We start from the raw sequence: 26,155 nt of genomic DNA on the forward strand, positions 1-26,155 counted from the left end.
CATAGCAAGGATTGCTTGCTTAACCCCTTCCACATGATAATACACGTGGGCTGCTGCTATGACCCTGCATGAATGCTTAACCCACCCAATGTGGCGACACATGTGGGCTGATGCTATCGCACCGCATGACTGCTTAACCCTACCCACGTGGCGATACACGTGGGTTGCTGCTGCTGCTGCTATTGCCCTGCATGACTGCTTAACCCACCCATGTGGCGATACACGTGGGTTGCTGCTGCTGCTGCTATTACCCTGCATGACTGCTTAACTCCTTCCACGTGGTTATACACATGGGCTGCTACCTGCATGATTGCTTAACCCACATCACATGGCGATACACATGAGTTGCTTCTGCTGCTATTGCCCCACATGAACCTCATGTGGCGATACATGTGAGCTGCTGCTGCTGCCATTTCCCCTGCATGTATGATCATATGCACATATAGCATGCGGTTTACTGTATGGTTCACTAGGTTAGTGCGCACCTCAAATTTCAAATGTATGTATAAGCCGCCCAATGATTCCTCAGTTGCCCTTCATCACTCCAAAGTTGGCAAAGCAAACTAGCACAGATATTAGACTGTTTGTATGAGCTTTGTACTGAGTAGGTATGTAAATAGTTGCATTCTCTGCATTGGTAACACTATGTTAATTTGATGCATGTTCATTGACCTGCCCCTTGTGTAGAAGGATGGCAAGAATCTGGCTTGCTTGTGCGGTGTGCTTGGGGGAGGTTGGGTGGCGAACAAGCAAGCAGGCTGGACAGATGCTTACCTCCTCATGGGGGGAGGGGACCTTGCATGTTAATGATATTTTGTCACATCAGTTCCTAATACTATTATGATACTTTTGTTTCACTAAAATGTAATTCACAAACCATGCTTCATTTTTTAATAATTGCAGTTACATTTTCATAACAATATTTTTTTTAGCAACTGCTTTGAATGTATGAGGGTACACACATACATAGACACATACATAATGCACATTGTACATAATCAAACTTACATATTCCATTCAGTCTTCATACTTTCTTGCAGGTTTTGAAGCACTTTTGCTATGTTTTGAATTGGCTTAGCAGTTTTAAAATCAGGTTTTTTTAAGAACTGCAAGAAAAAGATGAAGTGAACATCAAAATCAAGGTGAGTGATTACTAATAGTTGTGAATGCAGTGGTATAATTGATGTCACTAGCAGCTATTTAGAGTGAAATGAATTTCTAACATCCCAAGTGCAGGAATAATATTCATGTTTATCACTCAGAAAGGGTGACGTACTTGAGGGATATACGTAATGCATAGTTTCATCATTTTGCTTGTCTGGTCTACTGAAATTGTTCTCCAAAAGTATGTGTTTGTTTGTTTGAACGTATGTATGTATGTATGTATGTATGTATGTATGTATGTATGTATGTATGTATGTATGTATGTATGTATGTATGTATGTATGTATGTATGTATGTATGTATGTATGTATGTATGTATGTATGTATGTATGTATGTATGTATGTATGTATGTATGTATGTATGTATGTACTGTATGTATGGAAATGGAAATGCACAGTAGGGATATAACACTTCTTATTGTTTTACTGTGATTTAATATTCTGCGCTACTCCAGTTTGTTTCAGTACTTTTTATCAAAGTGTTATGGTCCCTACGCTAGTTAAAAATTCCAAATGTTTTGTGTACCTGTCTGTTAACTTTTTTTGCAAAATAAAACTGGTGAACCCACGCATACCACACACAATACATACATGCTTACATACGTACATGCATGCATGCGTACATCCTTACATGCGTACATGTGTACACACATACATACATACATACGTACATACATACATATATACAAAAGTGACATTGAACAGTGAAAAAAATCAAGCTTGTAGCTGTCGAGTTACGCTTGTCTGAAGGCATCAGTCAGTCAGTCACTAGAAAATTCTGCTTAAAAAAACCCATAGCAACTTGTTGAAAGTGTTTCATGTTAATCTGAAGGCTTGTTTGGGCTTAGTTTTACCTAACCAATACTGCTATTCCAGCTAAGAAATAATGACGTTAAAGTCATGTTCTATAACAATGTAAACAGACACATGTGCTGTAAAGGCAGAAATGAAACACAAAGATATACTGTCCTTATATAAGTCTGAGTATTTTTTCACAGTATACCAAAGCAATTAATTATTTCACCCCATGCATTTTATTCTAAAAACAGAATTATCCAAATTACACTGTAGATGGGTTTCTGCTCAGTGGGTACAAATGCAAAGTGATAGTGGTAAAATAAAGCTATATTTGATCAGACAGTTACATCACTTAATCATTGACTTCCTCCCGTGGCAAATTGGCAATCGCTACAAGCCTTAGCTTCATACAGTTGTCTAGTTTAATACAGTATTTTTTTAGCTTTGAAAACACTTCATCAAGGCTACCAACACAGCAAGTGCATAATCTTGGATAAACATTAATGTTGATCAGGAAGTAAATGATGTCCAACAATTATTTCAAACACTGCTATTGCAGAAAAATAACAATAATTGGATCATTAACAGTTATGGTAGTAACTACTAAAATTAACTATAGTAGGTGTATAGTTTTTATATGTGATACAACATTGACCAGTGAGAGAATAGTTATCATATCAACATAATAAAATGTGTGATATAGTACGTATCAATGATACACTGTACTCAATACAGAAAGATAGACACACACATATGTATGCTTACAATTTTAATCTGCTTTGAAAAAGTAATTAAATTTGTACTTTTATATTTTTCATGCTGTGCAATAATAACAGCAAATGCTTTCAACACCAGTATTCTTTTCCAGTTATTTCTGCAAAGAGAAAAAAATCATTAAAAAATAGTAATGATGATTTACATGTGAAAGCAATTATGTGTGTGCATGTGGGGCATATGAATGTTCACACCTTTACCCTTCAGACATGGTACAACTTTCTGCAGGTTATTTGCCCTACCCCAGGAAGATTTGCCTGCACTGATTCTTAAGACACCTGAGCAGGCGGCCTAGTGTTTCACTACATAGGTAGCCATGACCTCTTTCTTTTTGGCTGTTGTTATTGTTGTTGTATGTGTGTGCGTGCGTGTGTGTGTGCAGGTATGTGTTTGTGTGCATGTGCATGAGTGCGAGCACATGTGGACCTTATCTTGCCGACCAATGACGTCACAAAGAAAATGAGGAGGCAAGATAGAAATTTGGCTTTGTGAGACTACTAAACTACAAGTTGTTGTACTAAAGGATATGAAAAATAACAAAAAAATCACATACACTTACTGTAGTTTCAATGCAATCAATGAAGTAATTACAATTTTTAGTAATGGTTTAAATTAGGTGAATAGCCAAATCAGCCAGCTGCTGGATTATATATGCTCGTACACATTATATTACATGTGGTAGCTAAACTGTTTCTTCTGGTGTAATTCTAGTATTGATTTCATTGAAATATGCATTTATCACAACTCTATAATTGTAAAATTGTAAGTCAAAGCAGTTGAAATGTTACTAAATTTCCTATATCAAATATATATAGCAACATACTTTGTATCCGTAGCATCAGAGATAGACTTCAAACTTAGTATTGACATAATTGAGTTTTGATAATATGTAACATTCCAAATCCACTCCTTAATTTCATCAACTTTCCAGGCGTTGTTATGTTGATAACTTGCCAGCAGTACTTTTACAGCACAAAGTGCCAAATCCTGTAATTAAAAAATACAGAACTTGTAATATAGTGAAACCTGGTCACGTTCGGAGCCAAAATTTACTGGCCTTTTAAGCAGATGGCACATTAGGCAGGCTATTTTGTACACAAATGACACATTTGGGATCACTACAATGGCCACTTTAGACAGGTGGCCTTATTATACAGTGACCTGATTAGCTAGGTCTTAATGTACTCACTAATGTTGTTGATAGGCAACAGGACAATATAATCTAATGTTAAGAGAGATAGTACTTAATAGTAGAGATCATGCACAAAGGATTGTATTCCCCCAAACAATTTGACGCGCTACTTCTTGTAAACCAGGAAGCCAGCTTTAATAAATTGTTAAATAGTATATGTGACTGGGCCTGTGAAAAAAGGGCATGTGGGCACATGATTTTTGCCTACTTTTTCAAACTTCCATCACACATAACTTTTTATACCATTAGGCTGTTGCAATGCAATTTACAAGTAATAGTAAGCATTTACTTTGCTTTATGATGCAAGTTACAGAATGCAAATAGTTTGTTCTAATACTGAGATATAACCTGTAGTGTGATAGGATGTAGTTTGTGCCCACATGCTCTGTTTTCGCAGACCCAGTCACACATAACAATTGCACTACAGGTATACAGCTGCTTTTACCAAGCTTAATGCAAATTTAATATGTGCATTTTTCACTGCCAGTGATGAAGACAAGAATCATTGGTTATCAAAAGGGGGAAGATTACGATTTTGTATTTGTTTTATAAACTTGAGATTTAAACAATATTTAAAAGCATCTTCATAATATATATATATATATATATATATATAGACACATGGTAGTGTGTCGTGCAACTAAGAAAGCTGGCACGCCACACTGTGTGTATATTGACAGGAAGAAAGAAAACAGCATTTTCATGCGTGTATATCTCCATGGCCCCTTCTCAAAGCACACCATTTTTGCATTATAGCTGTAAGCCAGGTAGGGTAGGCCACACAGCAAATGTGATTAAATTCGCAATAGCTATTTGCGAGTTATGGATGTTCAAAGTTTCGATTTAAGTTTATCTCTTATGCTGTACAAGGGCAACAGAGGCTTCAATTTCTTTTCACACATTTTTGCAAATGTACAATTCGATTGCCTCGATCTTTTGGACAAATGAAGAGCATATAAAGGTGAATTCAAGTACCAAGTTTGCTGTTTATATGATGAATATCCAACAAGTTATCAAAACAAGTTAAAAGATCAATCAAACTTCTGTCACAGCTACAGGATAAACCAACTATGGGAATAATTTGAAATTTGGTGTGTTCATAGGCTGATCATCATAGCAGTGCCTTTTGATGATTTGAAAAACAATAGAGTTACAGCTACAAAGTCACAAAGCAAAAACCAAACAAGTGTAAAATAGTGGGATTGAGATACACTGATAAAGCAGTCACCGCAGGGGAAAAAGGTTCCCACAACATTGAGAAAAACTTACTAGAGTTCAAACCATTGACCTCCATACCTAACACTTATAAAGTTTACCTACATACCTAATAATTAATTATCAAGTGTAGCAGAAACATTCAACATTCATATAGTAATCTCTTCTACTACGTGACTAACATTCACTTGTACACAAATTTATCACAATTTTTTACCATTTCACAGCTAGTTGGTATACACGTATATGACTCACAAAAATTTCATTTTTGAAATCACTGTCTTTTATATACTTTGTTGAAAGAGATTGCACTATTCCTGGTGATAGTGATACAAGTTGTTTGAACTGTTGTAATTGAGGTTCTACAACTTCATATGCCAGGTGCAAGTTCACCAGTTTCTCAAGAAACACGGCAGAGTCTGTCATTGAACTGAAGTGTGCATACACTGCAGCATATACCAGCTACATAAAGAACAGTGATACAATAACATGTATGTGTTTATATAAATGTATTATACATAACATTACAGATTCTAATGGCTTTAGGTATACAGTCTTGCCCTTTAAAACATGCTAATTTATCAAAACTACAAGGTCGTACTTTCGATGTGGAACATTTTATTTATATTGCCTATCACAATTATTGCACTTTAATTATTATCACAACACAATAAATTGTCACAATACAAGCTTTATAAGGCATTTTTTATCATGTTTATTTACAGTAAATGGGGCATGAAGTACCTCCAATCGTGTTGCACATGGCAGTGGCCTTTTAATAAAACTACTGTTATTGGTTTCAGCTTTGAAAAGAGAGCAATGTTCAGAAGCAAAAAGGTAGGCTGACATGTTCCAAGAAAACATGATAGACAAAGTATAAACAATTGAAAGGCAATTCTGTACATTTACTTGTGCTTAAAGTCCTCTATTGTAAACTCCATACTAACCAAAGTAAAGGCAAGATTACAGTACTTGTAGTTCTATTAAAAATAAATGTTGTTTAAAATGTATGAATTGGTAATTGTCTCAAGCCACGTACATGTACTCATGTGAAGAGTGAATCAACGCTATATTGCATTAAGGTTACAGTCAATCATTCAAAATTCTGAATACCTATCAATACTTTTTTGAAAAAGATCATAAAACCAATCTAGCCACGTTAAAAGTAAAAAGTGAATGTGAAGCCCTTCATATTTACTGCACAATATAGTTTGAGGCAGCTGGAACAATGGGACACTACAAGTTGGTGTAACAACACATGTCAGGTAAGCCAGCCAGTACATTCCAGCTGTCACTACCACACTTTTATGCTGCCAAATACAGCAGAAGATGTCAGCTTTATGTGTATTTCTGGGACATAGGGAGACTGCATATTAAATTAATAGGGCCTGTGGAAGCATTCTTGGCATGTTTTGTCCAAGTGACAGAGATATAAGCCTTCAAAGAGCTTGTTTCACTCAAAGAAACCACTAAAGGTTCAATAAAGTGTCTTGGCAAACAGTAATTTAAAATATCGCTTCCACAAGTACGTATTTTAGTTGTTTCATAACCTATATTGGAATTATAAGGATTCAGTGATCTGTTATAATCTGGTTTTTGGTGGGGCATTTTTGTAAAACATCACTCTATCATGGACTATACACCCAAGAACAGTTGTTATTCGGTATTAAAAGCAAACAAGTACAAATAGTTGTATTGATACCACAAGACAATTGTTTAAATTATTTATCCCTACTTGGGTAACAGCAGCTTTTGTAATTTGTCATTACCATGTATTTCAAAATATACCATAATCTAAAATTCACGGAAGCTTTCTTACAGTATAAAGAGTTTTTGCCATTACTATAATTTATAGAGCACAGCACATATTTGCTTTTCCATATTCCCAATAGAAGCTCAGATATATTCTTAACCACACACAGTAAATACTGACAATACAGTTACCTTATGTTCATCATCCATTGTGGGATGGTACACTGCAGCAATGTAATCATTCAAATACAAACAACATAACTCTCCACATATTTCATCATCTTCTGGAATACATTTTGCTAAAATAGTTTGTAATGGAGTTTGCTGTAGCAATGCCATAGTCTGTTTCTGAAGTGTGTTTGTACTGGACCGCTCTACACAATTACATACAATTATAAAATAAATGCCTTATTGATCTGCACATGTTATGTACGTACCTGCTAGAACTGCTGCCTCTTGTTTTACTGAATTTATTACATCTCGACAAATCCAAGAAAAAGGAAACTGACAATTGTAAGAATGATCAGATAGGTTTGCTCCAATTCCAGGAACCCATTTCTTTGGCTTTTGGACATCTTTATTAGCAAAAATCTCCTCATAATTTATTTTACATAACTCTCTGTCTGAGAAAATAGCTAACCAAATTTTAGCAATTGGTAAATCCATCTTTTTAGGGTCACGGTTTTCATGTATTATGGTTAAGTTAAAATTCTTGTCAATCAGTCCAATAATTTTTGCTAATATAGGAAGTAACATTTCATCTAGTCTCCGTGATAAAGCATTTCTAAATGTCCCACTGATTTGTGAATGCTTTAAGGCTTCTTTGAAGGCCCACTCTTTAGCTTCTGGCAAATTTTCATCCACCTCCTTCAATACATCAGTTACAAATTGCACAAGCTTGTAATCAAAACTAAACACACCTATAAAAAGGTCAATATTATACATACAAATTAGATGGTACGTACAGTAAGTACATACATGCAGCATATACAGCACACAGTTTTGCTATGTATTTCAACAAGAAAACTTATTATCCAGTAGCTGATACAGTATTAAATTTTGTTTATGCTAACCTTTAGTTGGCTCAGTAGGTATTAAGTCAGTTAAAATGTTGATCCTTTGTGTGGTTCTTTTTCTGTTATGCTCTGACTCATACAACAGTGAACAAGCCATTTGGATTAAATCACGCAGTCGTCTATTTGCATTAAATTTGATGTGTGATAGTCCTGGATGTGAAGACACAGTTGACCAAGTAATATGTTGTGATGGTTCAGGATTCTGCTGTAATAATTCAGGGTTGGCTAGTGATTGCTCAGCACCTACTTGTGATGGCTCAGATAATGATGCAGAGTCTACCCATGATACTTCAGCATTTTCTTCTGAAGGTTCATACAAAACTTGCCTATATGTGCTGTTGAAAATCTCACTAATAGAAAACTCTATAGCATTTTGGAATGAAATTTCATTTTCTTTTTGTGCCCTTAAGTCATCAAGATGGACAGATACCCAATCTCCTCCTTGAAAGCCAACAAAGTTAGTGCCTCCAGATTTTCTTGGAAGCTGAACAATGAAGACAACATGGATGATACGTGAACTGGGATCAGCGGAAGCTTTAGACTCCATAGTTTTAAACTTCTCAGTTTGGTTCTTAATTTCATTTTCCTGTTTCTCATTAGATGGTGACTGCGCTACTACAATTTCATCTATTACTTTGTGCCTAGCACATGCTATCAAGTTAGAATGCAAATGACCAGAATCACACTGAATTATTAAAATGCTTTTGTCATTAACTTCTTGTTCAATTACTTGCCTGTAAAGTAATGCCATATGTATACATGAATAAAACAGTTTTATAAGCATATCTATACGAGCAAAGCAGATTCAAGGACAATGTTGGGTGTAAAATTACCATAAAAAGTTAACTATTAATAAAATCTGACATTTGGCTACTTGTATATATTCTAAAATGCTCTGTTTACTTGATCCACAATGTATTTCCACTTATCTGCAAACTTTCAAGGTGTATGCAAAGTGCACAGTTTCATGGTCACTATTAAAACACCAATAATCTGTAACCCATTGAGAAAAAACCTGACTTGTCTGCGTAATTTGGGAAAAATGCCATAGTAACACACTGGGTTAAACACGTATGCTATGATATATAATTGTATGCATCTTGAGTGTATTGAGGCCAAAAACTATGCAATATTCCCTAAATAGGTACATGTAGCATTATGTTAAAGTAGAGATTGGATTTGCACATTAGTAAATGGTCGTCCTTGTTTCATCACTTTTTATTATAAGATCTCTACAAGGTTAATAAATTTCTATTTTTTTCTCACACCTTTTAATTTCGTTTTTTTGTAACATTGGTGAATTCATTTATACTGCATCAAAAGAAAGAATGGCCACTACATATTATTAATGTGATCTGTCAACATACTTCACTTTGTTGCAAAAGTCCATTTCTGTATCAAATTCTTGTAGTAGATAGCAAGTTACCTGCTTCCTTTCAAGATCTAATGTCTTACACAATTGTGAAACATCAGGCTCTGACAACAAATGACTGTGAGTAGTCACTTGCAGCAACAGTCCTTTGTTTTGTGCTGGGTTATGCAATCCATTTGCACTTATTACAGATAGCTTGCTACTCAGCAGTTCTGACAGTGAAGAATGACACTGTTGATTAAAGTATTTTTCAAACACCACATGAAATTCATTCGCTAGTTTTGAATATTTCAGCCTTATTATTGCATCAGGTGAGGCAATGTTCAGCAATAAACTTTTAGCTTCATCTAAAACCTGTCACAGAAACATACGTATTTGCTACTTCCATAGCACTCTATTAAATGGTGCAATATACATTTTCACATGTGATGGGCTTTATGAAATTGATCCATATCACACATAAACAGTTTTAAGATTTCACCAAGGGTAGTGAGGACACAGATGAAATTTTCATCAAGGGCATATCAATTTATTTAATTTACCTTTCAGGTCACATGTACTGGTTTTTGAGTTTCCTGCTATTGTAGATAGAAACTTGAGGAGTGTAGTAATATCACAAGTGCTCATACTAGTCAGAGTAAAGGGAGTGGGGTGGGCATCAGCTATACAGACTTTAAAATGGAGGGGGAAATGATGAACGGCTAGAGACAGAATTTTTTATGCCTGTGAACACCAGTAAAATCAATACAGAAATGTTTGTAAAGTTCTTTAAACACTAAAACTGTTTATCAAAAGCACTTTGATATGAATATAACAAATGAGTTATGAGGCTTTAAATATATCCCATACATTTAGTGCAGATGATTCAGGAACGAAAACATGTTTACAACATGAAAACATGCTTGTTCCAGTACAAAACCATTGGAAGTGAACATACATTCACCTCTTTGATGTTACTATATTTGATGGGGGCTCAGGTGAACGCGAACTGACTATAGTTAGTTTTCACATGGTGTGTGATTAATGGTTTTGTAAAATATGGTCACATACAGATATAATCAGAGTTGGGGGTATCTAGTTACTTTTGTAACTAAGTTACGTAACGGATTACTTTTAAAGTAACTAGTAATATAACTAGTTACTTACTTTGTAACTAGTAACTTGTAACTAGGAGTAATTGTCTGAAAAGTAACTAAGCTACAATGGTAACTAATCACAATAGTTACATTGTAACTATAACTAATTATGCTTTAAAAGCAAAAGCATCAATTTTGTGCCATATATGCTACAGCCACATTAAGTAGACAGATTCTGTGTACTGTTCTCCATGATTCAACTTGAGTGACAGACGTAGCATTAATTAAAACTGACCTGAAATAGTCACAGAATTGTTATTTTAAGTGCACATATGTATAGCATACCTTAATGATGCATATCTGAGCAAAATTTGTGTTACAAAAGCAAAAAACAAGTCATAATTTATACTACGAAAGTAACTAGTAACTAGAGTACTTAGTTACCTTTGAAAAGTAGCTGTAACTGTAACTAAGTTACATGGGATAAAAATAACGTGTAACTAGTAACTAGTTACTTTTCTGAAGTAACTACCCCAACTCTGGATATAATTAATTACTATATAACCTCTTCTTTTGGTGGCTCATCTGCGTTTTCGTCATCCGGCTGGCACTCCTTAAAATTATGGTAAGCTTGAAATACAACAGCTGCTGTAGTATCATCTTGATATCCAACAAAGGCATCACCTAACTTTAGTTGACTATACATAAATAAGAAATATGATAAGCATAAATTACGGAAGAAATGCAATTTACTGGAATTGCAAGAATCCCACATATTAGTGCTATAAACACAATTGGTGAAATATTTGCAGAAAATCCATAAATTGTTTGAGTACTCATGTCGCAATGAAGGAAGGTGCTAACTGTAAAAAAACTTGGTAGCATTGTGATCCCCAAAGCAAGAGAATTTCGAATTACTTTGTTTTGTGTCAGTACTCCCAAGGAGATGGATTACTCTGCCTCTTGTTTGACGGGTGGTACACGGACACTTTTTCTCACATTTTTTTCTTAATTAGGTGGTAAGATAGGCCTGAAAGACAAATCTTATCTATATAGCAATGGACTAGCCTGTTCATGGAGAACCTGATGGTGTATGTTCCTTGACCAAAGATGACTGTATTCATACGTAAGTTATGACCAGTTAATTAAGCACCTGTACTTTATTTCCATATTGTCACTGTAGAAATTGATTTTTTGTTTGTATTATTTTGCAGTGTTGTAACTTTGACAGTTTTGATGCTGATATTTAGTTGATCATTCCCTTAAATAAGAATTCCAAAAATGCACTAACGTATGGGATCTGGTGACAAATAGACAATGTCTAGTCTTTAAATTATGATCAATTGCATGCAACTATGAGCAGAAATGTAATCTAATACTAAATACTAGCATGGTTTAACTAGTTAAATTTAGAGTGACATGAGGCATGACTGTAGTAACAATTGCTCTAGTTGATGACAAACCTTTCAATAAGTAAAAACAGTGCAACTACCAGGACCTTATTTTTGTTGTCTGTTAGTTAAAATTTATTATATAGCTTTTTTTCCACACAATACTAAGGACAACATGTGTGCTACTAAGTAATATACTTACATTTCTTTAATCTCAGTTATAGAAGTAAATTTTATAGCCCATTGTGTCAATTCTTTCATTAGTTTTGTTTGTGTTTGAGTAAGTATTGTAGAGGTGACCACAAAATGCTTTTCGAGTCTGTTGATCAGTGGAGTAGGAAAGTCACTATATACTGTCTCCTTCTCAGCTATTAGAATCATTCTGTATTTAATTTAACAAAGTGTAAAATGAATGATAAACACTATAGTAAAAACCATACTTGAAATTATCATCTACTCTGCACTTAATGCGATGGCTTTGCAATCCCAGATCAACATATCTGTTCTCACGTAGTTTGGTGTAATACTGTAAAGCAGTACTTTAAATGTGCACTCCAAAGGGAGTACCCACCTGATTTAAGACATCATACAAACTTTCATAAAGATTTTCTAAATTCAAGAGTATTGCCGTTCTGCCAGTTTCCATGCATATTTTGATTTGGTTAATGTTTCTGCAAACCTAAAACATCCATTAACAAAGTGACGGTTGATTTTGAAATATAATGTTGTATACATACACTGCATTAACATGTACGTATGTTGTTAACACCATACATGTGTATTAGCGTGTTGCTAACACCACACATGTAACATAACTTTCGTAAAAAAAAGACAAGTCATCCAGTAGAGAGTTCAGCTCCTTTACAAGTCTCCCTGTAGAGAGTTCAGTCACATTACAAGTCACTAAGTAGAAAGTTCAGCTAGCTAGATTATATGTCACATGTAGGAAGTTTACAAGTCACTCTGTAGAGAGTCCAGCTACAGTAAAATTAAAATCACCCTGTAGGAAGTGCAGCTAAGTTACCAGCTACCCTGTAAAAAGTTCACAGTCACCTTATGGAGAGTTTAGTCAAGTTAAAGATCACTCTACAGAAAGTTCAGGTCATTCTGTAGCTATAAATTTCAGATAAGTTAAACCAGCCAAGTTGTCCAGCTACTGTACAATACAAGTCACTCTGTATAGAGTTCAGCTACGCAAGTCACAAGCCACCATCCAGCTACATTACAATTCACCCTGTAGAGAGTTCAGCCAAGTAAAAAATCCCTCTGTAGAAAATCCAGCTAAATTACAAGCAAGTTACCCATAGAGAATTCAACTATGCAGAAACTTAAGCTAAGTCACCCTGTTGAAGTTAAGCTAAGTAACAAGTCACCCTGTAAAGAGTTACAATTCACTGTGAAGAACTCAGTTACCAGTCACCTTGTAGAAAGTTCAGTTTATGTTAAAAGTTACCCTGTAGAGAGTTCAACTATGATAGAAGGCACCATGTAGAGAGTTCAAATCACCCAGTAGTGAGATCACAACATTGGTTTTAATTTAAAAAACATCACAAATAAAACAATATTATTCTCCTCAGATTGTTTCACATTCCTGTAGAAAAGATAAAAGACAAATAAAGTAAAAGAAAGCCTCCAAACCAATCAATAGCTGGCTTTGGGGCTTTCATTAACAAAAAGAGGTTATATCTACAGCCAAACTGTAAAAAAAAGTGTGTGCCCCCAAAGTGAAAAAAAAGATGTGAAATCCAAGGTGGTGGCCAAGAAATGGTTGCGATGGTAGGATGACAAATTTTAATAACAAAAATTCAGGTGAATTTTTGCCACCTTCTCTTGGCACTAAATGAAACCTGAAATGTTATTAGAAATTTTGCCATCTACCATCACAGCCATTTCTTGGCTGCAGACTTATATTTCATAACATTTTTCACTCTGTTCCTCACCACAATTTTAACAGCTTGGCTGTTTTTCTTTTTTGGATTAGATCAGTGGCGTAACCAGGCCCTCACAGATGGGTGGGCACACCATACACACATTTCACCTCATGCAACTAACTAGCACAAAATGCAGGTCCATCCTAAAAACTGCTTCAAAAGTACACAAATATATCTAGCTAGCTAATGTTACGTTACGCTGCTGTTCCTGCAGCTTATTTCCCTATGATATAGAAGCAAAAATGAAAACTAACTTATTACCCCTCCTTGTCTTCTTCTCTTTTAACTCATCTGTACTAGTACACAACTCTTTGTACTCCAGCCTGACTCTTGAGATAATTGTGTGCCTAATTCAGCCACCAATTGCAATTTTTCATCTCCAACCGACTTACTTAACACCACAGAATTTAATTTTGGTCTGTTCAGTTTAGGTCACTTAACTAAAGAATCTGTACTGTTACTCGCAACTTAGTATTCTGGATGTCAAAAATAGACTGGATATCACCTCCTTCCTTGTGTTCCCCTCTCAGTTCATCACAAAAAGTTTGGATCATGTGATGCTGTGTATTAAATAGAAAGCACTGAGTTGACTGTTTGAACTTATCTCATTATCAGCTGCTGATTTACAACGAAAATAGTGTGTTACATGTAAGGTACTCTTCTCTTATTTATACCATAGATAATTAACTCTCATTAATAAAGCATCTATGTTCATACTAGTGGGTGCCACTGTCCTAAGAAAATTTTGGTGGTCACATACAGGGGCGTAGCCAGAACCCGGGCATCAATAATTCGAGATACTCTAATAGAGCAGTCAGAACGAGATAAATCAGTCCCAGTACTCAGAGAAGCAGTGTAGCAAGCTACATATGTAGTTATAAATAAGGAGGTGAAGTTGGTGGAGGGGAGAAGATCAAGGGCGTAGCCAGGAAGGTGAGTGTGGTTGGGTTGGACGAACCCCCCCTTTCAGAGGCAGAATCATTTAAAACTAAAAAATCACATCAAATCTTACAGCCCTGGAGCTGTCTGGTAGCTACTTGCACACTAGCGCTACTCTATACTACTCTTGAGCGTCACATTGCATTAATGCTGAACAAATCATCGAGATCTATTGCATCACATGATCATGCAGCAGCACATGTGATGCATGGTGGAAATGGCGAACGAGTGTGGATTGGTTGAGGCAGACATATTACAAGGCAGCAGCTGCGATAAACTTGAGTGGTCGTGTTATACATGCGTCAGGTGAGCACAAACTGTGAATAGTTGATGTATATTAATCTGATGAATGGTTTGTTTAATTGTCACATGTTGCGGGCACATGATGTCTCGAATACATGGGAGTACAAGCCAAGTCTAAAGTTACTGACCATCAACAGGAGGGCCGACCGAGAATGATGTATACCCGGGAGGAAGTATTACCAACTCGGGAGTGTTAGAAAATTTGAAGTTGACTGTCACAGTCTGGAAGTGAAGATTAAGTTAGTATTAGCTACAATAGATTGATAGTTTATATAAGCTGCATGAACAGCAGTGTGTAGGTTTTAGCTAGCTAGATGCACAAACAGCACCTTTTAATGTTACTGCCTAAGAGCACATTTTGTGTATGCATCAGTTTCGTTCAGACGTGATCTAGGGGGAAGCACCCAGGATTTCCCCCAAGAACATTCCCTTGACTTTCTTTTAGTCTAGCTTACAGCTAGGCCCTGGCATTACCAAAAGTCTGGCTACGCCCCTGGTCACATGCCCAGCCAGGCCTACCCTTGGCTACACCACTGGATTAGATTGAGTATACAGATAGAATTTAAGCATAGCAGGTTGCTACATCTATCAGGTGATACACACAATGTATAAGGTTCTATACATATAGCAACAACAAAGAAACTTATACTGGCTCCTAAGATCAGTAGTTAAACACAAATTTAAACAGATAAATTATACAGGCTTACAACACCACAATGTATGCTGGTATAACCTGTGTGTATTCCATGTCTTTGGGAAAGCTGCTACCAAACAGTACAAATGGTGGTTGTCCTTCGCCTTTAAGCAGGTGCTGTTGTAAAACTCTTAAGGCTGCAAAATTCTGAGTCATGAAAAGTAAATATCGGCTTTCTCTGTAAGCATACATTACACATACGTATAACTCAACAGTGGTGATACTATATACCAAGTACCAAATATCTTAACAAATACAATGTATATGTTAACTAACTAGTGAAGAATATACTTATTAGCTAAGTTTAAGTATACAAATGGCCTTTTGGACTAAGAAAACATAAATGTACCATAACCAAAATGGTAAATTGTAACCAGATCTGTAAATACATGACAAAATCGTGCATTTTCAAATTCCTTTTTTATTTAATATTATACATAACCAAGTGTATGTTCTGGTAAAGTTTCAGCCTCTTAATTTTAGTTTCAACCTTTTAATTTTAGTTTCAACCTGAGTCGTATGCTAATAACTTTAGAGAGAGCAATCTGCACAGTAAGTATAGCGAAAATAAACTACAGGCTTAGGGGAACCAATTATTGTATAAATTTCCTTACTCTTAGTAGTGAAAATGTAACCTGGACATTACACAGGTAGTACATGGTAAGGACAATGATGATTGTTACTGGATCTGCGAAAACCTGACACAATAGTTCAAGGCTAAATTTTACAGTGTAAAGCACTGGATACAATGAGTGAAATACATATATTTAAACAATATATTGAATTCTAGTGAAGGAAGGGTATATAAAAGTAAAATCCTAGATATCATCTTTTTTTTTGTCTACTCAAGTGGAGTTCAGAATTTTTTTTGTTGTTTTGCAATGCACCCAATGATACATAAGTTTTGGCCGCTTGTTTATGTCACGTCAAAGCAATGGCATGCGATCAATCCTTCTTCACCTTTGAATGTAGTGGTACAGGGTAATATGAATAAGAATAGGAAATATAAAATGGTAAGGGAATTGGGGGTTTTGACAATTTTGCTATATCTCAAACTTGCTGTACTGGTAAGATTAAAGACAATATGGGTTTCTTTTTTTTTAATTTATAAAAAAAACACTGTTGATTTGCCATGCTTAATGGCTAGGAAATAATACAGTACATTAGTAATCATTTATATATGCTTTACACATAATTACTGGCTCATACTGTACATGACATATTAAATCATCCCGCTAGCATGCTCATTTAAGTTGGTACACATTTCTTCCTGTTAGATCCTGAAATTTGGCTTATCATTATGAGAGTTTACCTATAAGCTCACAGTGCAAACAATTTGAGACCAATTTTCGTGAGCACCATATTTTTTAAACAAAGAATACAAACACAAGCCACAAATAATAACATACATTATGTGATACAGACATACACATTTTTGAAATGCTCTTACGGTACAGAATAACCAACACGGGGATGGTTGATTTGATCAAACTTTTAATAAGTCTGTGACAACTTGACTGCTACAGTACATTTCAAGTTGCGGAATTGTGTGTACACTTATTAAGACATAAGACTATGGGGCAAGTAGGACATCAGAACATTTCAAAGTGTCATAAAGAATCACTATTAGGAAAGTAGTGATTTCATAACTACTTCCATTCAAATGAGTATTTAGTAAGGGACATACTGTACATATGTACAGACTGTATGTACTACTTACCCATGCCAAGATATATCCTTGGTGTTAAGACTGGCTTTGATCAATCCCAGTGGGTCGCAGTTAGGATGTAACAGCTGCATTGATGCAATAACATTAAATGCATATAATGTACATATAGCACAAATATGACAAGTGTAAAGCCTATTCCCTGATGGAACATTAAGTAATACATATATACATGTAACACTTTCACACATCAGATCAAAGGCACCACCTGGGCTACATTTCATATGTAGCCCAGCTAACCAGGCTACATACGAAATGTAGCTGGGCTACAACTGGGTTGTGATTATATAGACGTTGAGGCCAAAATCAATTGTAGGAATTGACTAATGTTCATGTGATTAGGATGCGCGACTTAGATTTCAACATGAAAACCACTCAGATGGAGAGTGTTTTGTTATCCTCGCCATCCTACGAATTGAAAAAATTGGGCTAAGGTGAGAATTAGTGATATAGCTTATTCACTGATAGTTTATACACGGTTTTGAATATGGACACTCCCCCATCACAAAGCTACCACTTTGCATGGAGAAACACTCTACAAGCAAGCTTACCTATCTAGGCCTTTAGTAAACTCCGTACCTTTTCTTTCAATAGCACTGATTAAAACATTAAACCCACGCAACCGAAATTCTCTGTGATATCTCTAGGATATGTCCCTTCATTGTAATCAAATGCAACCAGAACGTACTAGCTGCTGACCCTAATCGAAAATTTTAGGTATGCATATATAACAAGTACGCGAAACAAGTTGATGTTGTGCTACTGATTTCGTGATTCATGAAATTTTCGTAATTCTTCAATTACATTGCTATGCATTGCTTAGGAAGCGCTTCTTAAACAAACCGCTTTTAACAACATATTACGCACAGAAGTATCTTCTAAACTGTTTTATAGTTCGACTATTGTGTTTTTATCTCACAAATTCTCTCGACAAAGCTTCAGAGCTGCTCTTCATTTTTCATTCGTGTACGTAGGGGATGCGCCCCCTTCCCAACTCGAAGAGATAGGCTATTCCTGGTAGTCTACGAGGCTAGCACTGTTGTTTCTCTATTATTAAACGCCTGTATAACCTGAAGGGAAGGCAATTCACAAAAGTCTGAGGAGACTTGCCACACCCGTATTTCAGACAACCGGAAAGAAACCACCTCAGAGCAAAGTTTACCTGTGCGGAAGTTAGTTTACTTTTATTTCTTGCATAAAAGCTACTTTCACCATTTAACAATTTTGCTCACATGGGTGTGTATGGACAAACATAGATAGGTAGATAGGTACACACACACAGAGACTTTTACGAAAGCAATTTCAGTAAAGTGGGCACACACCTGGTTTTAAAAATTTGAAATTTCAACTAGAGTAGGGACCATAGCACAGTGATAAAAAGTACTGAATCAAGTTGGAGTAGTCCATGATATTAAATCACAGTAAAACAATAAGAAGTGCTATATCCCTACTGTGTTCAAGATACCTTAACCTAAATGCACAATAGGGATATAACACTTCTTATTGTTTTACTGTGATTTAATATCATGGACTACTCCAACTTGTATTAGTAATTTTTTTTGCGTATTTCTTTGTTAATTTTTTTTTGTAAATAATTTTATCTCACCCATACTGTATCTGAAATGGCGCCACACATCCCAGCTATACCAATTATTGTCTGAAAAGTGAACTATCCATTATGATTTGTTGTCAGCTATGTTCAACCCATTGCACAACATTTGAATCAAGAACTGATCGAAAAGCACCTCTGCAATCCATACAACTGAAAAAAAGAAACGGTGCGGCACGTCCCAATTATATTTATTAAATTATCGTTGGAAAAGTTAAGCATCTATTACGCTTTGCTGTTGGCTATGTTCAACCCGTTACACAGCAGTACGAATCAAAAACTGTTTGAAAAGCACCTCTGCAATCGAAGTCACTATGAAAAATACGGACGATTTTCGTTATGAAGGGAAGCCATCACATGCTACTGCCAAATTGACACCTTTCGCTGTCAGCAAAGATGAATGGGACACAAAGGAGGAAACTGGTAAGTCCATGAAGAATGCATTGTACATACTGCGGTATGCCAAAAGGTACCTCTCAGGCCAAAGCGACATCGAATAGTGAAAAAATCAAGCCCTTAGCCTTAGCTGTTAGCTTGTCTGAAGGCATCAGTCAGTTACTCAGTCAGTCAGTCAGTCATTCAGTTAGTAGAAAATTGTTGAATTAAAAAAATTAAAATTCCTTAGCAACTTGTTGAAAGCATTTTTGGTCGATCTAAAAGCTTGTTTGGACTTAGTTTTACCTAACCAATGCTGCTTCACTGTTGTCTGGGAAAATTGAGGCTGATGTTATTTCATGGGCCACACCTACTCCTTTGTGGTCCCTACTATACAGTACTATTGTACTGTATGATATATCCAGTGGCTGCACTCATATTGGCTTGGCTGATTGATTGCCCTGTACAGGCTATCAGCCTGATAACTGTTACACATTAACTGTAACATGGGGCATTTGGGCTTTGTCTGATATGTATGCCCTCTGCCCTTGAGCACTCGGGCATACATATCAGGCAAAGCCCTCAAGCCCATGTTACAACTATTACATGGATTGCAAGAACTACATAGCAAACAAGACACAAAATGTAAGGTTCACACCTTTTTCTCTTCTCCTGACAAAGTATTTACTCCATCGACACTATCAGGGAAGTTAGTCTCAGAAAGAAAAATTTCAGTAGCATCAAATTCATGTAAGCCATCAAAGTTTCGTTTGATAGCATGCTTGAGTTGTTGCCTTGTCAAGGGAGAATAAATTGGCTCTCCAGCTTTGTTCACTTTCTTAGTTTTTTTAACCATCCAGTAAAGCATCTTTATTAAACTACGTAATAACAAATCAAATAATACATATTAATATTACAATTACTACTATGAAAAATTGACATGGAATACATAAGTCTCTACTATAATTTTATTCAGCATTTACATATCTACAGTATGCACACAACAGTAGTAATAATGAGATTGCAAAGTATAAAGACATAATTATGAGTTTACAACCTGTAGAAATCTCTCAATCCAAAAAATTCTCGTGTTTGCTTTTTGCATATTTTCATGTATGCTTTTGCAAGAGATACAAAATATGGCTGTAGTACACTTCTCACTAAATCCTTATCTTCAGTAGAGCAAATACCCCTAAATAATAAAAATCATTATTAACCACCATTAAAGTTAATCATGAAATAAGCTCACCATGCACTTTGTTCCAATTCATTTTCATCTGGGCTACCCCTTGTGATCATTACACCACGGTTCATTTTTGCAGGATCAAGTGCCCAGTTGGATATTCCAATAAACGCTACTCTTTCTTCCCTGGCAATGTGCTATGGAATTAAAAATCAGAATATCACAATTTGTAAACTAGACATGACAGCAGGTTTGTGAAAGTTCTTTGGACATGATGTCATAGCTTTAAGAGAGCATGCAAATACGTCCTATAGTTTTATAAATGTGACTGAATTTTGGAAAAACGTTCCACATCATAGATTAGAAGTTTCAAGATAAACAGTTTTAAAGAAAGAATTCAAGTCGGTATAACTCACCAAGGATGGCAAGCATATGTATGACATTACACAAGATGTGCATCAATCTATTACCTTTCAGACCACTTCCAGTACTTGTAGAGTTTTCCGCCAAATAAGATAGAAAATCTGAGCAGTTGGACAAGCAAAGTAGTATTGTGAGTGCTCACAAAGGGGAAGAGGGTGAAGGATGGTAGGTTGGGCAAGAGATCGACGTCAAAATGGAGGCAGATAACGAGTGAAGTCCAACAGGGCTGAGCTGGCTGATATGCAGCAAAATCAACGGAAAAAATTGTTTGGCCAACATTATCAGGTCATCCACCAGTAAACTAATGATTCTTGCAAGCCAGGCCCTTCACAAGGCCTGAAACCGCCATTCGAGCTCTCCACACCACCCAGAAAATACATCTGTTAAAACCAGCCTCAAATAGTTTGAGTAGTACTGAAGGTCAAATCTGGTAATATGACAGCGTAGCTTTCCACTGGTGGTGTTAGTTAGATTTTTCCTGATGTGCTATTTGGAACAGTTTTGTAAACACAAATAAAATTACAGGGGTGAAATGAATATTAAATTTTAGGTATTTGAATATTCTTGAAATGTTCAGCTGCCAAAGCAGTCCACAAGCAAATTTAATGTGGATATCATAACTAAATAATGTGTAGTGAACAGGTCCACCATACCATGAACATGTCCAATAAGCTACATACGTCTGAGTTGATTACACTGTCTTCATTACCAAGTACTAAAAATATTAAGTGCTTTTTATGTGGGAGGATAAACACTTCATCCAACTCCTAGTCACAGAATTCCTTGATATCATTTCAGCTAAAAATTTCATTACACATTTTCATCCAAATTGTTTTATTTTCACACCAAAATTTCTGGTAAGGTTGTACATTCAGTGTAATAAGTACATGCAAATGTGCATGTCATTTTCTCTAATAAAAAAAGAACATGTACAATGGAGCCTCTGTTATCCGGACCCTACTAATCCGGATTCTTGGTTAACCGAACTATGGAAATGACTGTTCTATTAGAGTAGTGACTGTTCTATTAGGGTAGTTGAAATACTACAACTTTTAAAAATGTTATTTGTCTATTTTAAGGTTAATTATACACAGTTTCAGAGATATGGACTTTTCAGACTTATGGACAACCCCTGGTCCCAAGAGGTTTGGATAACTGAGGTTCCACTGTATGTACTGTATGTACCTGTACACTAGTATCAGCCCCACTAGTACCGTCTTCTAGTAGTGGATGTAGTGCCTTTAATGGCAGACTTGGTGAATCTTCAGCAAGACCAACTTCATCCAAAACAACCACAGAGACAAATTGCTTAATGTCCTTGCTTTCTTGAAATTTCTTAGCATTACTGAAGACTTCTAAAATACTCTCAGGTGTGGAGTGCTGACTGCATTGATAAGAAAAGAGCTTGACCTATTTAAAAAATTAAATGGCAATGTCAGTGACATTCAACACATACCTGTTTAAGCTTGTGACACAAGTTCACATTTGATGATGCTCCTTGCATTGAATTTTCAATGATAGATTTTGCTAAAGATTTTGAACTCCCTGGTTTTCCAATAACAAACAGAGGAATCTTTAGTTCAATACACACTAGCATCATAAAGACATTTTCTTTCAGAGCAGCATTTCGGGCTATGTTCTTGGGTATGACTGGCTTCATTTCTGATAAGATCATATCTTGAAAACTAAACAATAAAATAGATGTAAGCACACTGCAAAAGATAAAATCAATTGCCTAAATCTACAGTGTACCAACTATGATTCTCCATGATGATCCATACAATAGTATCCTTAGTAAGTAATAAGTATAAATAGCAAATTATATGTACCAATGATTGACAGCATAACAGAATTCTTATTATGTCATGTGCTTGTATGTATAATAAGTACACCATACAATTGATGAGGTCCATTGACCTTGACATTTTCCACAACAATTTAAAATGATATTTTGTTTCTATAGATACGAGTTGAAACCTAAACTTTTATCAGGTATTAAGTTTTGTATTAAATTTATCCAAAATATTAAAACTATATTTAGGGTGGTGCTAACTTTAAGCATATAGAGCAGCATGTTTATAGGGTCAAATATGGGCCTATCATAAAGGCCAAAAAATATCAGTCAGACCACTGGACTACTGCTGTGCTGATACGGGCAAAGACATGTAGAAATATTTGGTTTATTACAATCATATCATTGGTGCTATGTGGGTTGAATCTTGGCCAGTACAAAGATATTAAAATTTGGTATATAAAGTGAACAGAGAAATACTTTTTGCCTAATATAGAATTGTTTACTTTTGATAAACATTAACATTACCCATCACATCACACACAAAGAACCAGACAAATAGAATATGTATTGGAAGAAGCCATAAAATATTCAATAGGAAACTTTGTATCTTTATTGCAAAGCTAATGGAAAGCTGATGAAGGGAGATGTCCATCCAGATCAGCAGGTTGCAATGTTAAGAAGCACGGAGAGCTAAAGTATATGAATCCATAGATATACTGCAAGTTGAATTGTGTTTGGGCACATATAAAATAATAACTAAAATAGTTTATTTACCACATTTGAAAGATTTTCTGCTTGCATCTGTAAATTTGAAATAATGTACATTCATGTTATGTAAGCCAAAAATAATAACATATATGAATGCACAGTGTGACTTTCTGACTGGTTAGAAATGGGTTTATTAACAGTTTCTAAACATGCTCTTAGGTAATGATTTTGACAAGGCACCATACTTATTCAACTTGCACAGAAAGTTGGTGCTTTTATCACAAAGTGAACAATTTCATCAAATTTGTCACTTAGCCACCCTACTACAGTGTAATGACAATGTGCTTTATAAGATTAGCAGTTTGCTTCATGAAACCTGTAAACATATGTAGAAGGTATATGCATAAAACTACATTTTTAGTACCTGCAGGGTAGAATAACATGAGAAATTGGTACATGGAGCCTATAGGAAAGTTACGTATGTATGCACGACACTCTGAATATGTAAACTGATATTTCTGCTACTAATGGGAGTGGAGTGTAAGTGTTTAGCAAAATGTTTCATTTAAAACCTTGAAATTTCTTGTTGAAACTTTTGTTTATCAACTTGCTCCATTGGTTGATCAAAATAGGGACAGATATGATCTTCAAATTTCTCTCGCTCTTGTATCCTTGCATGGTAGCAAACAGCCAAGGTCATTATCATACTTCGTGTTTCACAGCTCACACCCTGAAAAGTGTAAGTACCACAAACATATATATGTTACAGCTTATGTCATAAAAGAATTGTGTATTGTGTACACTAGTGAAATTTCTTGAAATGGTAATGTAATGGATAGGACTGCAAAATTGTGCTTTCTGCATAAGTATATGACAGGTTTTCCATGCACATAAAATCAAAACTTTCTTTCAGCTCTAACCCATTCCTTCACTGTACTGCCTCATCGATTCCTGGCTTCTGATTTGTTCTTAGTTCAGTTGCCTACTTTTGGGAGCTGCCTATTACAGACCATCTCTTGATGCCAGAATTTTCCATTCTAATTGTCATGGCTGCCTGGTATGGCATGTTATTGGCTTGGATTCTTCTCTACAGCTGAGCAAACCACTGGCATGTGCTTTTCTTGTTTTCTGGTGGCATTTGACAACCAAGTATTGGGCCTGGTGACACTCATGACTTGCTCTTCCATAACGTACCATTTGCCCACCCACCCACCCACCCACCCATCCATCCACTAACCCACCCACTTGCTTATCCCACTGCTATTTGTAAAAACTTGTTACTGTCAACCTCGTGAAAAATGTCTAAAATGGTGCTGCTGAATTGATGTCTTGTGGATGGTCGGTACCCACCGATTATGCTGGCAAAATCATGTACATAATAGGTGGCATGAAGCACTGAGCATAATGCTAGGAAGAGAGATATGTAGTGCCAAACAATAAATCCTTGCTTGTCATACAACATGTCATAATTAAAGCATAATTGGCAGGTCCCTAGGCATCATAAATCAGTCTATAATGTGTGCCAATTCTGTGTTATACTAATGGTGGGCAGTAATGGATTCATCTTAATACTTTTCCTTTTGCATGGAAGACCCGTTTCACAAATACGGTCACATATAAAATATTCCAAGTATTCATAATATTTGTTAGAATGTCTAACAGCAAGTTGTACAAACACAGTCACATGTTAGCTCTGATTAAATTGAAACCCCTGTGGGTAATAGAGAACCATTGACTGGATAATAAAGGATTGTGGTAATGAAATGAAGTGTTATTATATAACACTAAATGAAATCCAGTTAGATACTCTCTACCATACAAATAACATTATTATGATCTCTTGGATATCATGCACTGCACATACACTTAAAACAGAATGTTCAATCAACTCACCTTGTTGTTTAGCAGTTTCTCAAAAGTATCATTATTTTCATAAAACCATTGGAAGACAATCATAGCCCTTTCTACATCTCTCAAACTCACAAAACTGCATTCATCCTGTGCATTGATATACAAAAACATGCATTGCTATGCATAGGTAGTGTACTGTATGTTGGAGGTCATAAAACTGCTTGAGAACATAACATTTTATTGCATTGTTACACCAACTGTAGCTAAGTGTAAGCTTTGCATAAATCAAAACATTCATTTAACAGTGCTGCAATTTACCACGCGCCTAGTTTACATTACTTAGTTAATTAGTTTACTAAAACTGAGAGGTGTCTTTTTGAAAACCACAGCAGCTACAGTGCATGCATCATGGACACACGCACCTTTATTCTCCTTTGTGTCCTGGTTCTTTTCTTCACTACCATGAAGGTGTTGATTCATGGTAGCATGTGAATGGCACTTATCATGTTAATATATTTACTTACAGCCAATGTGTGAAAATCAATGGTGCTTTGTCATCTTGGGCACAGGTTTCCAGTGGTGACTGAAGTAATTTGTGCACTAGTATGGCTACAGGTATAGGTGATCTTCCTTGTTTCACTGCTTTTTACAGGTCCCTACTCAAAACTTTATACCTTAATTTTTAATTCTTTTCATTTGTGCACAAACTGCTACATAGCTTTGCCAATGAATACTATTGTAAATGTGTGCACCTGTGTGTCTGTCATGCATAAAGTAGTAACATATACTGTACATTGGCACATGAAGT

The 26,155-nt window shown here is 35.7% G+C and overlaps 1 protein-coding gene across 1 annotated transcript in view; it reads right to left on the reverse strand.

The window, feature by feature from the left end:
• The window catches only part of LOC136263846 (E3 ubiquitin-protein ligase rnf213-alpha-like), a 247,317-nt gene that overhangs the window by 39,156 nt on the left and 182,006 nt on the right, over positions 1 to 26,155 (reverse strand). Inside the window, exons 49-69 of the mRNA XM_066058473.1 lie at positions 25,390 to 25,494; positions 24,069 to 24,226; positions 22,450 to 22,678; positions 22,179 to 22,403; positions 20,637 to 20,767; positions 20,445 to 20,579; positions 20,046 to 20,265; positions 17,398 to 17,471; positions 15,717 to 15,855; positions 12,382 to 12,489; positions 12,251 to 12,336; positions 12,013 to 12,192; positions 10,985 to 11,117; positions 9,339 to 9,697; positions 7,969 to 8,705; positions 7,333 to 7,815; positions 7,088 to 7,269; positions 5,399 to 5,605; positions 3,560 to 3,723; positions 2,728 to 2,836; positions 1,009 to 1,106 (exon numbers count right to left, since the gene is read on the reverse strand). Coding sequence (XP_065914545.1) covers positions 1,009 to 1,106; positions 2,728 to 2,836; positions 3,560 to 3,723; positions 5,399 to 5,605; positions 7,088 to 7,269; positions 7,333 to 7,815; positions 7,969 to 8,705; positions 9,339 to 9,697; positions 10,985 to 11,117; positions 12,013 to 12,192; positions 12,251 to 12,336; positions 12,382 to 12,489; positions 15,717 to 15,855; positions 17,398 to 17,471; positions 20,046 to 20,265; positions 20,445 to 20,579; positions 20,637 to 20,767; positions 22,179 to 22,403; positions 22,450 to 22,678; positions 24,069 to 24,226; positions 25,390 to 25,494 — 4,262 coding nt within the window. The remainder of the gene's footprint in view (positions 1 to 1,008; positions 1,107 to 2,727; positions 2,837 to 3,559; positions 3,724 to 5,398; positions 5,606 to 7,087; positions 7,270 to 7,332; positions 7,816 to 7,968; positions 8,706 to 9,338; positions 9,698 to 10,984; positions 11,118 to 12,012; positions 12,193 to 12,250; positions 12,337 to 12,381; positions 12,490 to 15,716; positions 15,856 to 17,397; positions 17,472 to 20,045; positions 20,266 to 20,444; positions 20,580 to 20,636; positions 20,768 to 22,178; positions 22,404 to 22,449; positions 22,679 to 24,068; positions 24,227 to 25,389; positions 25,495 to 26,155) is intronic.

The sequence above is a fragment of the Dysidea avara genome, chromosome 1 (assembly GCF_963678975.1).
Source record: "Dysidea avara chromosome 1, odDysAvar1.4, whole genome shotgun sequence".
In the NCBI taxonomy this organism is placed as follows: domain Eukaryota; kingdom Metazoa; phylum Porifera; class Demospongiae; order Dictyoceratida; family Dysideidae; genus Dysidea; species Dysidea avara.